This window comes from Varanus komodoensis, unplaced genomic scaffold (genome assembly GCF_004798865.1).
Source record: "Varanus komodoensis strain SLA01 unplaced genomic scaffold, ASM479886v1 scaffold10, whole genome shotgun sequence".
Lineage (NCBI taxonomy): Eukaryota > Metazoa > Chordata > Lepidosauria > Squamata > Varanidae > Varanus > Varanus komodoensis.
The window spans coordinates 3959967-3977898 of NW_025335269.1; the positions used below are offsets into that span (position 1 = coordinate 3959967).

The 17932-nt window shown below is 39.7% G+C and overlaps 2 protein-coding genes across 3 annotated transcripts in view; one reads left to right on the top strand and one right to left on the bottom strand.

Moving 5' to 3' along the window:
- Window positions 1-17932, top strand: part of INVS (inversin) — a 203775-nt gene that overhangs the window by 35327 nt on the left and 150516 nt on the right. The gene's annotated exons all lie outside the window — the stretch shown is intronic.
- The window catches only part of ERP44 (endoplasmic reticulum protein 44), a 54597-nt gene that overhangs the window by 26524 nt on the left and 10141 nt on the right, over window positions 1-17932 (bottom strand). For both annotated transcript variants that reach the window (XM_044453143.1, XM_044453151.1), the window contains 3 exons: window positions 15344-15416; window positions 14135-14174; window positions 9633-9748 (listed from right to left, as the gene is read on the bottom strand). In XM_044453143.1, the coding sequence (XP_044309078.1) occupies window positions 9633-9748; window positions 14135-14174; window positions 15344-15416 (229 nt within the window). The remainder of the gene's footprint in view (window positions 1-9632; window positions 9749-14134; window positions 14175-15343; window positions 15417-17932) is intronic.

A 17932-nucleotide genomic window follows, 5' to 3' on the forward strand; every position in this document is an offset into this window, starting at 1 on the left:
CACACAACAGGTACTAGATGACACTAAAGAGTTCTGCTGGTTGGCAAATGGAAGACTGAATATGGGCAGGGAGAATCTTTTATTTGCTGCCCTTACTGCCCATATTTATGCCTCATTATAGGCACATATGAGGGCTTGCATGCATCCACAAGGATTTTTCCTCAGTGCAAACTCAAGCTGTCTCCTGTTTAATATAAAAAACTGCTAAAAATATGACAAAAGCCAATAAAAGATAGTGCCAAGAAAGTTTAAAGAGATTGACACTAAAATACAAAATACACCTGGATATCCATGTATAATTTGTTAATTTCTATAGTAAGAGAACAAAAATATGAAATCAACAGGCCTTAGATCTAAAGATTCCACTGTATAAGCTAAAGAGATCCCTGCTGTGCATCTTTTTGTCAGCAATACACATTCTAAATTGTTATTGACTATTTTATTTATTATTTATTTATTTATTTAAAACATTTCTATGCTGCCCCCATCGCAATGAAGCCTCGGGGCGGCTCACAAAAAATACATAAAAACATACATAAATAAAAATAATATAACAATTTAAAAGAAAAAAACATTTAAAAACCCCCGGTGCATTCTCGGCTAATTTTAAAATCCTAATTAATTCAATAATTTAGCAATTAAAATAAGTTTTAAATAAAAAGGTCTTAGCCTGGTGCCGAAAAACAAATAACGACGGCGCCAGGCAGACCTCTCTGGGGAGCGCATTCCATAGATGGGGCGCCACCGCAGAGAAAGCCCTCCTCCGGGTACTCTCCCTCCTAATATCATTCACAGAGGGTTCCCGGAGAAGGGCATCCGTTGCTGATCTCAAGGGGTGGGAGGGCATATATGGGCGCAAGCGTTCCTTTAGATATCCAGGTCCCAAGCCATTTAGGGCTTTATGGGTCATCACTAGCACCTTAAATTGGGGCCGGACTTCAATTGGTAGCCAGTGTAACTGGTAGGAGACCAGTGTTACATGTGAAAACTGGCCAGTCCCCGTTAACATCCTGGCAGCTCTATTTTGAACCAATTGAAGTATCCAGACTGTCTTCAAGGGCAGCCCCACACAGAGAGTGTTACAGTAATCCAGTAGATATACTGATACCTCCTGCAGTTGCAGCAGCAAAAGAAGTATGGCATACAACTGCACAGTTTTTGCAGATTCATCCATTTCCCTACACAAATGAATCTCATGAGGTAATCCAGATTTAAAAATAAGTAAGGAAACACTGGTATGGTAGAATGAATTCATATATCCTAGGATGGGGGTCACACTGTCCCTGAAGGAGCAGATTTGTATACTGTGGGTATTCCTTGAACCTTCTTTGTCACTTGAGGTCCAGGTGACTTTGGTGGCATGGAGTGACTTCTATCAACTTGGGATGGTGGTTCAACTATGCCCTATGGACAAAGTGCCGGATTTCAGAAAGCTATTCTTTGGAAATCTCTAAACTTGATTACTACAATACAGTCCTCATGAGGCTGCCTTTGAAGACAGTTTCAAGGCTGCAGCTTGTGCAAAATGCAGCAGCTAGATTTGTAACAGTGATAAGAAGTTCTGAACACAACACCAGTTCTGGCCCACTTGCAGCGGCTGTCTATATACTTCTGAGCCCAATTCAAGGTGCTGGTCTTGACCCATAAAGCTCCACATGGCTTGGGACTACAGTATAAAACAGAACACCTCTCCCAACCACAATCTACCCAGACTCAAAATCTGGCCTTCCACATTCAAGTTGGTGGCAACAAGTTCCTCACTGAGGTCTGCCTGGAACCAACTCCAATATCTTTTTGGCACCAGGATAAAACAATCCTTCACCACATGGTATTTAATTAGTTTAATATTATATTAGAGTTTGTGTCAGCTGCTTAAACAGACCTTTATATTTCATCTATATAAACTGTTGTAGCTTGTTAAATGGGTTATAGATTTGGCTTTTAAATTTTGTACTGTATTTTTATGTTGTTATTGTTCACTGTATTGTATATTTTATCTGTTGGTGTAAACTGGCCAGAGAACTTCAGCTATTGAGTGGTATAGAAATAAAATAATAACATGGTTGTACAAATGTTAGTGGAGAAATATGCTGCACAGGGTCTTAAGAATGTGGTTGTACAAATAATGTTAGTGGAGAAATATGATGCATAGGGTCTTAAGAGAGAATGGAATAGTGAATTAGATAGACTGCCTTATTTCATCTAACCTATGGAATGCTAAGCGTCAATCGATCTTAAGTTGTGTGTTATCCAACAAATTTTCTGCTCCATGTATATTGAATTCCATAATGTCTCCTTAATAAAGGCTTGGCTAAACTGGCTATTTGCTGGAGGGGAGATACAGCTAAGGCTTCCTTCACGCATGTTTTGGCTGTGCCCAACAGCTACCTCATTTTTTGAGGAGGGTATAATAATAGATATAATTTGTGTTAGTAAACTCTAACATTTCAGGATTTGCATGCTCTCTTTGATCATCTAACTGCTTTTTGAAATCTAATGCAATGTCAACATAAATGGATTTTTCCATGCCCTTGTAACAGCTAACCAATATTAAAATGCTGGATGGATAAATGTCAATTCCAGATAACACCATGGATGGAAGATCAATTGACTCTTTCAGCCCTTGAATAGTATTTAGACACACCACACACACGCACAAAGGAGTATCTCATTTGCCTTTGTTGAAACTCATACACAACTACTGATAGTAGCAAGTTTCCTTATATACATATAAAACACAGGTGCATAAAATTCATATGTATTTATTGCAGCTGATAGACCTAGCCTTTATGCAATGCAAACTGCTTTTTTCTTTTTATGTTTTCTGTTTTTTCTTTTTATGTTTTCATCATTATTTTTGTCATGACATTCCCAAAATTCACAATAATATTTATTTAAAATACAGTGGTACCTTGGCTCACAAACGCCTCAATTCACGACCAAATCGGGTTGTGAACAGAAATTTCTGAAAAATGTTGCCTTGGGTCGTGAACACCGCATCTGGTAATGATCGCGAGTGCGCCCATCTCCCCCCCATCACACCTGCCTCCCCCCCATGCACGCCCACGAATGCGCCTGTCTTCTCCCCAGTGTGCCCGCGATCGTGCCCATCTCCCTCCCTGAACACGCCTGCTTCAAATTTTTGTGATTAAAAAAAAAATAGTTACAGAACAAATTAATCTTATTTACATTGAACCTTATGGGGAAATTTGACTTGGCTCACGACCAATTTGGGTCACGACCAGAGTCCTGGAATGGATTAAGTTCGTGAGCCAAGGTACCAATGTAAAGAAGCTGCTGACACTTGCTCCTACAACCTAACTCCACCATTGCATTTTCTGCACATGAATACAAGGCCAGAGCAAACTGTCTCTCACGAAACTGATCTGCACCCAAGATTTTCACAGACTGTATGGAGAATCTAAATATGCCATCCAATGATAATATTTATTTAAAACATTTTTATGCCACCCCCATTGCAACGAAGCCTCGGAGCGGCTCACAACAGAAACAAAATACACAAATACATAAATAATAACAATATAACAATAAAAAAAACTATTTAAAAACCCCCAGTGCATCTCGGCTAAAAATTTAAAATCCTATAAATACAAATAATTTAACAATTAAAATAAGTTTTAAATAAAAAGGTCTTATTATAATAGGGTTAGCATATACTCGGCAGGCCTGCAAAGGCAGAGAGCATTCATCTGGAAATTATATTTCACAAAAATGTAAGAAATGCAAGGACACGAAATGTTCTTTGAATTCATTCAGAAGTCAAATAGAGAACATTTTAAATAGTTTCATTAAACCCTTGCACTCGATACAAGTAAAGCCAACACAATCAGAGCTACTACAATATACTTTTAAATTGTAAATATAAAAGTGCAAACAAAGGCAATGTTATGACTTTTATTCATCCACATGTGTTACAGTCCATCAAGTTTAAAATATTCTTTGGCACTCTCCGTTCACTTTCAAATAACTGATACTTGAAACAGGCAGAACTGACATAGCGAATAATGCCAACCATACACAAAAATGAATTATGGGGCTGTGTAGACAAAGTGAAGATTCAACCTGCAGTTGAGAAAGCCCCTCTATAGGTACACAAGCTCGCATATACACAGCAAGGCATTTTGCTCCCCAAAGAAGGCACTACCAACATAAAGCTGATTTTGCTATCTTGGTCACTGGAGTCAGAAACAGGTAGGATTCAAAGCAGGAGCCTCACAGTATGTCCATTATGCCCCACAAGCCTGGAACAAGATGACATGATACTGTTGCACCAGATGTAGCCATGGGGAAAGGCCATGAATTCCACTAGCCTGGCTAGAAGCATTCTAGTGTTGATTGTGATCATGTTGTAGCTTCCTAGTTTTGTCCTGGGTTTCATCACTGTGTTCACCTGCTCGTTTATCAGTCTGTCAGATTCCCTTTCTGCCTGCCTATATTCTTGTTCTGACATATACACAGAGGGAGCGGGGAGGGGGAGATTTCAGCTCCCAGATTTCTATCTACCATCTATCCATTATTCAGCTTTCCACATCCTTAGCTGCCCATGGTCCAAGCACTGCAACAGGATTATAGCCCCTTTATGTAGCACAGGTCATGAGGACATTTTTTCTCGAATAATCTTAGTGCTAAATTTCCCTTTGCCTAAGGGACAGTTAGGGGAAGGAACTGGTTTTTTTTCCAAATTTAGGGAGAAAACAGCACATTTATAGCAACAACAATCTTGCCATCAATCCCCATTCTTAGACTTTTCTTTGTACATTTACTGGCCAGCACACCCAAGTAGAGTGGTGGGAAATGGGAGTGGTGAGTGTCGTAATGACAGCTTGAAATCATAAACACACTGCTTGGTTCCCAAACATTCACAGAGATAGGCTATACCTTAACTAACTGAAGATAAGAAAAAACGAGGCAACAGGAAGGGAATTTAGGATTAGCACTTGCTCATCCTATCAGCTACAGTTCATCTCTATGACTGTATTACTATAACATTTCCTACTATCAGATGAGTATTTTGGTAGTGGAATAATACCTCAGGCAAGATTGCATATATACTACTAAATTGATAGTTTAACCATTATAAAAAATGTGTCATTCTAGTACTTGCTGTAACTAATAATTTACGTAACACTGACATACAATGATTCTGTAATTGTAACATATAGCTGAAAAACCAACTGAATTCAGACACCCATGCGTTTCAAGGAGTGCTTTAAAATACCAGACAGGGATTTGGGATAAGTTTTGTTCTTTGTAGAGAGAAGATGCCTTCCCTGGATGGTACACTGAAGGGCATATTTTATTCTAAACATGTTACAAGAAATAAACTACTTCACAGCTGCACCAATATGCAGGATAAAGAGCACTACACACCCTAATCCACAGTATGCTTAACAAAACCATCTTCAGTTCCATACCTAATACAGAAACCTAATACAGAAACAATCCTTCTGCAGGCAAATATAATGATGTATCTGATAGCTGGTGATATGCCAGCTTGTACACTGGAGCATGGAGTTCAGAACTCATGCATTTCTTTTAATGGGAAGAAAGAGCAGCATACTTCAGTCACATTTTATTTACAGCATATTTAGTTGTCACTGTTTGGTTGAGGATTTTTTTAAAAAAAAATTTCCCTCATAAGATGAAACATTATGTTCTGACATACCTAAACTACTTAAAAGAGTAGACAACAGATGGAAAATCCAGTGTTATCCTACCCAGATTTCTAATCAAAGGAAACTAACTTTGATTTTGACTTTGGATTCCTTTTAGGCAGGAAGAGACTTAGCTAGATCTTGAATGTAAACCAAGTATCAGCAACTGGCAACAAAGAAGAATGATAACTTAAGTCAGGTTCCCATATAGATAAATTAGTATGCAGTCACATGCTGATATTAAATGTTTTTTTTAAAGTTTAGTAATCACCTGTCTTAAAGAGTAATTAAAATGTAAATAAAGCTCTGTGAGATAAAATTAAGATGAGTTCAAACCCTGGTTAACAAATTTGGCAAGTCTGATGTTATTTGACAGCTGATTAGATTAAACAGCTGTTAATTACCTACATTTTAAATGGCTGACATTCCTAGTTTCAATTTTCCTGTATCTTCTTTAAATCTTCACTTGAGCTGTTTTGAATATGTGCTGTTCTCAAAAAAGGTCCCATGTGATTAGGTCATTATGCTGAGGAACATAGGTGACAGGGTGCTATTGCACCTATGTCCTGTCTGTGGGGTTTTCTGTGGACAACCACTTTGCCAATGCATGAATAGAATGAATGGCTTAGATGAATCTTGGTTTGATCCAAAATGGCTCTTCTTAAGGATAAGTATGACATTTGAAAGTGGGGTAAAAATGCAATGGATTTTCTCAACTTGGCCCTTGGATCCTATTCTGACAACCCAGCACTGAGAGTGACACAATCTGATGCTAGCCAAGACAACATGCAGACTTCCATTTTTAAAACAGACTGTAATTGTCTCTCTGTCTTTCTGCCAAAGAAAAATGTGCAAAGATCAAGTCTCTGCTGTATAATTGTGCAAGTTTGGAGCAAGGGTTTGAATTTTGCATAAATTGGAAGTCAGAAAATTGTAAGTGGCCAAGGGTGGAATGGATGTGCAGTGGGAGAAGGCTGCTTCCATCTTTTTCATGTTAAATGGATAGTTAAATCCTACAGCAGAATAACAACTCAAATGTAATGAATTTGCCCCAATGTGTATAAATTGCTCTGGAGATATGCAGTACTCTACTGCAAATCTGCACAAATATTTCAAGCTATTTTGTGGAAGCTGAAAATTAAAATATGACTTGGACTATTCTTGGCTGTCAGGTCAAAAATGTGCTAAAGGTCTATCAATTTCAAAGAGAGTAAGTTTTACAGTATCACACAAACCTAGCTCTTATGTTCTTAATGCCAGATAAAATAGAGACAAGGAAAGGGCTGCTTCAAAAATTGAGAAGGCAGGCCAACCAGTTAGAAATGCTATGGTATAACTGGCATCTGGATTAGCCTACCCTGAGGTGGTGCCTTCCAAATGTTTTTAACTGTATTTTCCAGCATTTTTGACCACTGGTTATACAAGCTAGGGCTGATGCAAATTCTAGTCCAAAACACCTAGATTGTGCCACACTGGGGAAGGCTGATCATTTATTTGTACCTTTAGTTCATATTCAAAACAACCCCATCCAAGTTTCCATTCAGTACATATATAAAACTTCCATTAGGAACAAGTTCCCATTAGTCTGGGGAAGGAAACACATGATTCTGTGCTTCTGATTGCTTAGTTACTGTTAGGACAGTTCCTTCTAAATCACCTTTAAAATTTCCCTTTCCACCTATTATTACAAATACATGCTGAATATTAAGCATTAAGTAGTGGATACTTGATTCTTAACCAACCTCACCAACTAGAATTATATCCTACCAATCAACTAACTAGTTTCAAAGCCTACTTTTTAAACAGTCCTTTTAAAAATATGACAGAATAAACACTAGTAACTTCATCGCACCAGGGCTTCATACATTCTCCAACAAAACAGCTTTATGTTGGTTGTGAAGACAGGAAAATGACATTTTGTCGTTAGGCATCAAACATTGTGCAGGCCATCAATAATTCTTTTTAATTTGCTGAGCCTCAAAGACAAGTTGGAGTTGCTAGGGCCCACAGCATGCCTGAGCAACAGTGCATCAAACAGAAGATAACTATGCTAGGTTGACCACTCCAAATGCAGTTAGGAGTGAAAAAGCAGCTACTTCTGCTTCCTGCAGAGACTGCAGTTTCACAAGGAGAAAGAATATTTGCATTGCAAATGCTGCCTGTCCCCAAATAAACAGCTTTAAAAGCCAATTATAGTCCAGTCTGAGAAATCAGAACACCAAGTGAAGAAACTCAGTATTAAGTAACACAAATCTAACATTTGAGAAAAATGAAACATTCAAATTATATGTAATGGTCAACACAAAGAGTGACATAAGTTAAATTATTTTAATCACTTTGACTAAAGGATCATCTAGTGTTTCTATCTGCTATCTGACTGGCTCTGTCAACCAATCCTATTGCTGGTATAGTCAGCCATGGTGAATCGCTTCAATATGTGTTCAAAGCAAATGCATGCCACCATTATAATGCAACCAATGCAATGGATGCAGGGTATTTTCAAAAAGTCATTGCTTATGGCAAGGGAAGCATGTTAAAACTAACACTTACAGGCTTGGATCCCAGTATAACTTAAGGAACTCTGCAGTTCCTTACAACTCATCCCACATTGTTCAGGAACATCATTACTTCCATCCTCAAGAGAGGCTTCTCACAGGTGACCAGTAACTTTTCCTAGATTCATTTCCTTTAGATTAATTAATTTTAGGATCCAGATCACTGACTGTAAACCTGAATCATGGTCCTAACAGTGTTTTAAAGGCTGCTTTTCTATGTAAAAGTGATCTATGAGGTAAAATATGATTTTGAAGGTTAAGCATTATGTACCACACAATAAATCATGCTTTATCCTTGCACATCACCAACAGCAACTCAATAATGCGAAACTCTAAGAATTTCCATCTGGTATCTTACCAGAATCATCCATTAAGCCCATATAGATGGTCTTGTACTCCTATGCTATGCCCTCCCAACTATTCAAGTAATGCTCTCATTTTTCATGATGTAAGTACTGATGACTACCAACCAACAGAATAGTCATTTACTTTCTCCATTATCAAGAAACGTTTGCCCAGTATTTATTTATTTATTTATTTATTTATTTATTAAAACATTTCTATGCCGCCCCATTTGCCGAAGCCTCGGGGCGGCTCACAACATAAAGTTAAAATACAAAAAATAGCAATATAAAATAAGTTGCCCTGGCCAGAAAAAATAAGCATAATATTAACAATTGAAATGACGCTTAAAATTATCCCTTGCTTCTGGAAGGCTTGAGGTACTTAGTAAACATACAGAGGACTGCAATGTAATATCAACTGTGTCTGATTTCTTCACTGGATTTTCTTCCAGATAAGTATGCATATGATGATATCCTTAGTATTTTAATGTAAGTGATATTGTTCTGTTGCATCGTTACAAAGAACACTCTACAAAACATGCTATTTTTAAGCAGACAAAGGAAATAAATGGATGGACTGTTTGGTCAGAGACTTTGAATTATATTCCTTGCCTTGCAACCAAAGTACTTGAATGCTGCAAGTAAACAGAGCATACTGATGCACACTTCATACATGTCCAATGATAGAGGTACTATAGAGGGAAACGGATTTCTGTTCATCTCTCTCTTTTAGCAGAGTATAAAAAAACTACCCACTGCAACAGATTGCCAAAACATTTTTTAACCCTCTTGCAAGGAAATGCTATTCCAAACTAGGAGAAAACTGGGGTGAATAATCCAGTCAACCTTTTTAGACCAATGTCCCACAGGGAGGTTTGTGCAAATAAAGAACTCTCTCCCTTTATAGGAAATTTCTAATTGTTTTCCCAGTATCACTTCCATTTGCCAAGTCATAATACACTGTAAAAACTTGCACTTGCCTTAAATATGCTTTGACACATAATTTGCTCAACTACACATTTGAAATGGGACAGTTGAATAAAAGATGGTTTACTCACCATGCTGATCACAGTCTACTCTAGCAAAGACAACCTGATTCTTATCTGGAAAGTCCTCCTTAATGACATTGGAAGCTTCCTCAAAAATAGGATGTAGCATTTGACTAAAGCGACACCTGTCAAAAGGGAGGACATCAACCAAAGACTATTCAGTTAAAATGAACATCTTGAAGGCTGAAAGTAGTACTAATGTAGATGCATCACTGATTAAAGCAGTAATTCTGCTATATTAGACATTATACTTCTCTATGGGGCATACTGAATGGGAGTACTGGCTTTGCCATCCTGCCAGCCTTGCCTTCCCCCTGGCTTGGTCTCTCCACCAGCCCCCTTGTCATCTTGTCAGCCTTCCTCTCCTGCCTGACACTGGGACTGGCTGGATTGAAGCACTGCTGGGAGAAGCTCCAAGGGTCACGGTCCTTCAAAGAGGACTGCCTGCAAAACCGTCTGTTGCAGATTCAATTGCTAACAGCACCCACCTGGCCTGACATGCAGCAGGACTACTTCTGCTGGCCCAGTGCAGGGCAAGGCAGTGATGTCCCTAGCAATGTGATGATAGCAATTCTCTCTCTCCATCTGACTCTAGTCTAGAGTGCTTGCATCTTGTGCTGGGCCAGTGGGACAGACTGTGGATTCTGTTGGTGTACCATCCACACCATGACCCAAACTGTCTCCCTACCTGAGTTGTCTCAGCTGCAATGTTGAGGTCTCCCAGATGCTGGTCCTGGGTGATGTCAACATCCATGCTGAACGTGTATTTTTTGGATTGGCTCATGACTTCATGGACTCTATGACAATCATGGGGCTGCCCCAACATGTTATTGGCCCAATACATGTAGCAAAGTACACTCTAGATTTGGTTATTTCAGCCAGGCAGGGGATAGTGATTTGATGGTGGGAGACTTTGAATCGGTCCCCTTGTGTCACCTCACTGCATGTGGAGATTTTGACTAACAGTGACTTTTCCCCTCTGCATGGCTGAAAAATTCATTAAAATGATCTGCTCCCAGAGGCTGATGGATCTGGATGGTTTCCGGAGGGCTCTGATGGGTTTTCTGGTTGATATGGCTGGTGGTCCTGTCAAATCCCTGGTTGATCTTTGGAACTCAGAAATGACCCAGTTTACACAATCACTTCTGAGTGTCCTCCATGTAGTAGATCTTATACAGTTCTGTAGTATACCCTGGAGTTGAGTGATGAAACCAATAAGGATGTGAATTGAGTGCAGATGGAGAAAAACTCCTAAGTGAATACAACTCAGTCCTGATCTGTTCTTATAGTTGAATATATTTGAAGGTAGTGAGAGTGGCAAAGAAGCACTATCTAGCTGCCTCCATTCAATCTTCCATTTGCTGCCCAGCACAGTTCTCCAGGATTGTCCAGGACCCATTACATGCTCGTCCCAAGAACATCTTGGAGCTGTCTAAGGCCTGCTATAATACATTCACTAGGCCCTTCCAAGCCAAAATCTCTTGTATTTACCAAGACTAGGACTCCGAAGTTATAGCAGTGGTATCAAGAGACATATCCAGAGCAGTCTGGTCTAATTATGTTGGATGAGTTCCAGTTAGTACAGCTCAAGGATGCTAACATGTTTGTGCAACCACATCCATACTGGATGCTTGCTCCTCCTGGTTAATAAAAGTCAATAGGGGAAAAACTGCTGGCAGAGCCAGGGAGATTATTAATGTGGCTTTATGAGAAGGACTCATTTCAAAATGCCACCCAAAACAAGTGGTGGTGAGACCACTCCTGAAACTCTCCCTGAAATCCAAATGAACTCAACATTTTTAAGCCAGTGGCAAACATCCCCTTCCTGGGCAAGGTTGTTGAACTCCACGCACTCTTGAATCAGACTGACTATCTGAATCCACTCCAGTCAGGGTTTGGACTTGATTTTGGCATGGAAACAGCTTTGGTTGCCCTGTAGGACAACCTATGCTGGGAGAGAGATAGGGTAAGTGTGATCCTGTTGGTTCTCTTAGACCTCTCAGCAACTTTCAATACCATTGACCATCGTATCCTTCTGGGATGACTGTCTGAGTTGGATGTGAGAGGCACTGCAATGCAGTGGCTTCACTACTACTAAGATGGTAGGGTCAAGAAGATGGTGCTTGGGGGATATTTCTCTGCCCCTTGGATCCTCCAATATGAGGTTCCTCAGGGGTCAGTCTTGTTCCGTTTGCTTGCTTGCTTGCTTGCTTATTTATTTATTTATTTATTGTATCGCATCGCATCGCATCGCATCGCATATATTGCCAGGGAGTCTACAATGTTTTACACACAGTAGATGATCTGGTGCCTGCTAGTCTGTTCAGTGGTGCACCATGTGGGGAGAACTAGCTTAGCACCGGTAGGCCAGCAATGTTCTTGTTGAAGTCAGTGCATCCTGGCCTTTTCTCCATTGATCCTCTGCCAAGTGTGTCCAGCTGGATCCAGTGCCAGTGCTTCCTTTCATCATGAATGAAACCAGCAGGTTTCCCACCAAGGATTGATGGCTCTTATTTATCTACTCGCAGATTGTATACTTTCAAATTGCTAGGTGGGCAGGAGCTGGAGTGAATGACAGGCGCTCATTCCATCCTGAGAGGCTGGCCTTGAACCGCTGGAACGCTGTCCATTTCTGACTGACAGCTGCAGCATCATTAAGCTGCTGCGCCACCGTGTCCCCTGTGCTATTTAACATCTACAAGAAACTGCTAAAGTCATCAAGAGTTTTGATGCGTTGCCATCAGTATGCTGATGACATGCAACTCTTTCCCTTTCTTCTTTCTTTCTTTCTTACTTACTTACTTACTTACTTACTTACTTACTTACTTACTTATATTGCAATTTATATCCTGCCTTTTTCCCACAAAGGGCTCAAGGCAGCTTACATCATTCTCCTCCTCCATCTTCAGCAGGTGCAGCTGTGGATGCGCTGAACCAGTGCCTGACTGCAGCAATCAACTGGATGAGGGTTAGCAAACTGAAGTTCAATCCAGACAGGACTGAGATGCTGTTGGTGGGTGGTTCTTTTCTGGGTAGATGGGTGGAATTCAACCTGTTCTAGATGGGGAGCAGGTTGTTTTGGGATGCTCCTTGAGCTGTCTTTGTCACTTGAGGCCCAGGTGGCTGCAGTGGCTTGGAGTGCCTTCTACCAGCTCTAGCTGGTAGCTCAGCTACATCCCTATCGGGACAGAGATAGCCTGATATCTTTGACCTACGTTCTGGTGATCTCTAAGCTCAACTACTGCAATGTACTCTACGTGGGGTTGCCTTTGAAGACTGTTTGGAAGCTGCAGCTTGTGCAAAATGTGGCAGCCAGATTAATAACATGGATCAGTCTGATCATATAACACCAATTCTGACCTGCTTGCATTGGCTGCTTATATGATTCCAAGTTCAATTCAAGGTGCAGGTTTTGACCTATAAAGTCTTACACAGCTTAGGACCACGATACCTGATAGAATGCCTCTCCTGACTTCCATATACCTCTATATTCCTATCCGTCCACTTAGATTATCTTTGAAAGTCCTCCTCCAAGTGCCTTCCCTCAGTGAGATCAAAGGGGAAAGGGCTAGGAAGAGGACATTCGCAGCAGTGGCACCTGGACTATGGAATTCACTCCCCAGGGATATCCGCCTGGAACATACTCTTCCTTCTTTTAGGCACCAGATGAAACCTTTTTTTAAACAAGTTTTTTGTTAATTTAATACAATAGTTTTATATTTTGTTATGGATTCTTTATCGTAATTTAATTTTGGTTAATTTATTGGTTGTGTTTATTGGTGTGCATGAGTATATTTTATTATGAGGTGTTCCTATTATTTTCTTTGTTTTACCATTTTATCTTATTAATAACTGTTTTATTGTAATTTATGTATGTTTTTATGCTGGTTTAGCATGCAAGCCACCCAGAGAACCTTTGGGTTATGGGGCAGCATAGAAATGAAATTAAGCAAACAAACAGACATATACTTGGCCACCATGATCAAGTTCTGCAGCTTTGACTGCCACCTCCAAGGGAGGCTTGGTGTCAACAAGAGCCTTTTCAGTGGTGGCCCCCAGTTATGGAATGAGCTCCCCACTGAGGTCTACCTGATGCCAACTTTACTATCTTTTCAGTGCCAGGAAAACACCATTCTCTACTGCAGAGCATTTAACTAGGGGTCTGCTGATTGTTAGACAGGGTCTAACTGGATCTTTTTAATATATAATTTCTTTTGATTTGTTTTTTTTAATTTTGTATTGCTGACTTTTTAATGTTTATATTTTAATTGGCATATTATATATGGTTTTTAGCTACATTGCTGTGAACCACCCAGAGAACTTCAACTGTTGGATGGTGTAGAAATGAAATAAAATAAAATGATACATATTTAATTTGGCAAATGTTAAATTCAATTAAAATTAATTTAATGAATCACCATCGTTTGAATCTTTTACAATGGTGACAGTTCTAAAAATGATCCTTATTTCCATATTTGTAAAACTGTATGACAACACATAGAAATACTTACCAATCAGCATAAAAATTCACTAAAGCAACATCGGCATTGTCTAAAGAAAAAAAGAAATGTTTTAAGTGTTGAGACAATACAAATTGAAAGAAAATCAGTATATTGACACTGCAGTTCCAGGAAGCGAAAAATATAGAATCTGGATTATCAGAGCCTATTTTTAATTACAGAACGTGAAACTATTCCTTTTCATCCACTCTAAAATGGCTTGTGCTACTAGTGTGATGAAGTTGTCACTAGACCTGATTTTCCACCAGCCAGTATAAGTCCCATTGAATGAAGGGTGAATGCTGTCTGGCACATGACTGATGCAAGCACATTTTTTAATGATCCAAACCACTTGCCCAAAGCTTTCTGTTATTAAGAAGCCTCCTCTAGTCTACAGATGCTACACGACTCTCCTAGTATTTTGTTCTTCAGTACATTTCACTGTGATCCAGAACTTCTTAGTTCAAACCTCACTTCAACCATAAATGCATTTAAGTGGCTTGGCTAGAGCAGGATTGAAGAACCTATGATCCTTCAGATGCTGTTGGACTCCACATCTCATCAGCCCTAGACAACATGGACAATGGACAGAAATTACAAAAATATAGCTGAACATGTGAAAGACCCAGGTTATTCAACCCAAACCTAAAATAACTACTTTGCAAAGTCAGCACTATCCCATCCTTAATATAATACTAATGAAACACTGTAAAGCTGCTTGGATTATTAAAATTATGTACATTATGATCTGTATATAGCTTTGGCTATGGGTGGTATAAAAATGTAATAATACTAAAATTTTTGAAGCTACTGCATTTAAATGTATGCATGATATTGAATAAGCACATTTTGCTCCCTCTCCCAGGCCCACACAGGCATAGAGGACTGGATTTTTGTTTTGAATATGCATTATGGAAATTTTCCTCATCTTCTCTAGCAGTTCTGGTGCTCCAAATACAAAGCTGTTTTTAGCCATTTTAGCCTTTCTTACCTGTGCTTTAGAATTATTACAATAGCGGCATTTAGATGTTTTTATGTCCAAAATCATTTAAACTCCCATACTGCATGAGCAGCTATAACCATTAAGGGACTGAAGATAAACATATTCTTAAACCTGTTCAATATTTTATTACTACTTTAGATTCTAAAGACCTGAATGAATTGTTTGAGGAAATCAAGCTTATCTATTAACAGACTCAAGAAAATGATTTCAGTACTTACTTAAAATATCATCTATATTTCCACTGTCAAGGCTTGTTATTTCACTTCTTGTTGGATTAAAGAGCCAGGACACCTGCAAAAGCACATGTGTTTTATTCAATAATTATTCTTTCTCTTTCTCACTCTCTCACACACAGAGTTCAACACATTCTAGAGTGACCATATGTTATATTAGCTAGGAAGGGGATTCTACACATTGAGAAGGCAGAGGATCTATGTTGTTGGCTTTATTCCTAAATATCATACCCTGATGTTGTCTCAGGAAAGTCTTTATGATATGGTTTCTATACAAACTGAAACCCTAATAGTACAGGATTCTCCACCATCTAAAAGCCTATCCATATAGGTTTGCCCACTTGCGGGTATGCAGATTATAGATATCTTCAATGCAAGAAAGGTATTTAAAAAGAGGGAATTCAAATCAAGTCCTCCTATTATATTTCATGGGAGAAACTGGGAGATTGTTGGGGAAGCATAACTTCATCTCTTAATCTGCCATAAAGCATGAAAACAAATTAACTGTACAACATCTAAAATAAATATTGAGCAGTAGCATTTTTTTTAGATACTAGATGTAGTTTATTCTTGCAATCATTTCACTTAATGTTCTTTTCTGGGGCCTGAATATTTCTGTTTTCTGTTTAAAAAAGCTAATTTTACCCAAGCTGAAGGCCACACTTGCAGAAACATGTCAGGCTGCTATCAAACTGTTTAAAAGCTACTATGTGTTGAGACTATTGTAAAATTTGAGGTATTACTATTCAGAACATATGGTCTAACCCATGGGTGCTCAAACCACTGCCCAGGGGCCGGATCCGGCCCGCCATGCCCATTTGGACGTGCCCATGCACGTGCCTGCTGCTGTCCACCTCGCCCCACACACGGGGAGGCAGCGCTTTGCTCACTTGGAGAAAACGATCTCCAAGCAAACAAGCCGCTGCCTCGTGCTCCCATCTCACCGTACGCACCTGCCCACGTGTGCCTCACCCCCCCCACCCCGCGCGGGCTGCGCGCACTGCCAGCACCACCTTTCCGGCCTGCGCCCAACACAGGCAGCTTTCAACTGGCCCCCAGGTGAAAAAGTTTGAGGACCCCTTGTCTAACCTAAGGAACAGACTTCTCTTCCTTCTAGCAAGAACTGTCAATTCTCTAAAAAATGAGAGCTTCATGTTCATTTCATCAGAATAATGCATATCCTTCACCAACAGAAACAGGATGAAATTCCAACCTTCACTGACTATATAATTGAAGCCTACAAAACATATGGGCAGTACTAGTATAGGATATGAAACAGAGCACTGAACAGAGGAAGAAATAAACTACAACTTATACTAGTTAATGCCAAGTGCAAAGGCAGCAGTTAAGTGTTTCTTGCTGGCAGCAAGTTGGTTTGGTTTCATGGAAGAAGGCACCATAACAATTTGACTGAGTGCCTTAAGTGCAATGCAGTAAGCACATCCAAAGTGAGAACAGCTTGGTACAGCTATGCCCACTGCAGTATTAACCACACTTGGTTTTGAATCTCATTAAAAACATAGTTAGCTTCTATAATGCAAGCACCTACCCTGGAGCTATACATTTGCGTTACATGACTGTAAAACTAACTTGATTCATGTGTCATGTACCTCAGTGAAAGTTTTTGAACACACTTTCCTTAATAGCTTCACTGGATTTCCTTCAAAACTCACTCCCCCATCTGTTTAGCAGGCACCAAATATAAGAAAAGCTCCATTGGATCAGTTTAAATGCCTAACCCGTTCAGCATTCTATTCCCACAAGCAAGACCTGGTATTTAGTAGCATACTGCTTCTAATGTTGGAGGCAATACATAGTTAGTTACCATGATTAGGTAACATGATTAATTACCACCAATAGCTTTATGCTTAATATAACTGGAGAAAAATAAGATATTAATACTACACTGAACAGTAAGGTCCTTTATCTATACCATGGGTTCTCAAACTACGGCCCGTGGGCCAGATCCGGCCCGCCATGCCATTTATCCAGCCCGCCATAGAGGTTTTGAGCTCGCTGCGCACGCGTGGCAAGGCAGTGGCTTGCTTGTGTGGAGATCGTTTTGGACTCGGCTCAGAGAAAAGGATCTCCGTGCGAGCGAGTAACTGCCTGTGTGTCCAGCGGCAGCTTGCTCGCACGGAGATTGTTTTGGACTCACTTGAAGAAAATGATCTCTGAGTGTGCCTCCCCCCGCCCCCCCACCCCCTTGGCAGCACGCGCCCATCGCTGGAACCTTTCAACTGGCCCCCTGTTGAAAAAGTTTGAGGACCCCTGATCTATACAATAGAGGACAGTGCATTATTCTGCTGTTGTCAAGTTATAAAGTTGCATGTTGGATGCATTTCTCTACTCTTCTTGTCTTTTTTGGGAACCAATGTTCCTTTGCATCTTCATGAAGACAAAAAAGCCAAGTACTAAACGCATTCATTATTATTCTACCTCTTTGCTGCTGATGAAGTTCAACTCCGCATTAATAGTACCTTATAGACCAAGACACCTTATTCTAGTGTGGATTTAAATCACTAGTCAGTAAAGACTAGATTTAAATCATGGTTGTCTATATACAGTGGTAAC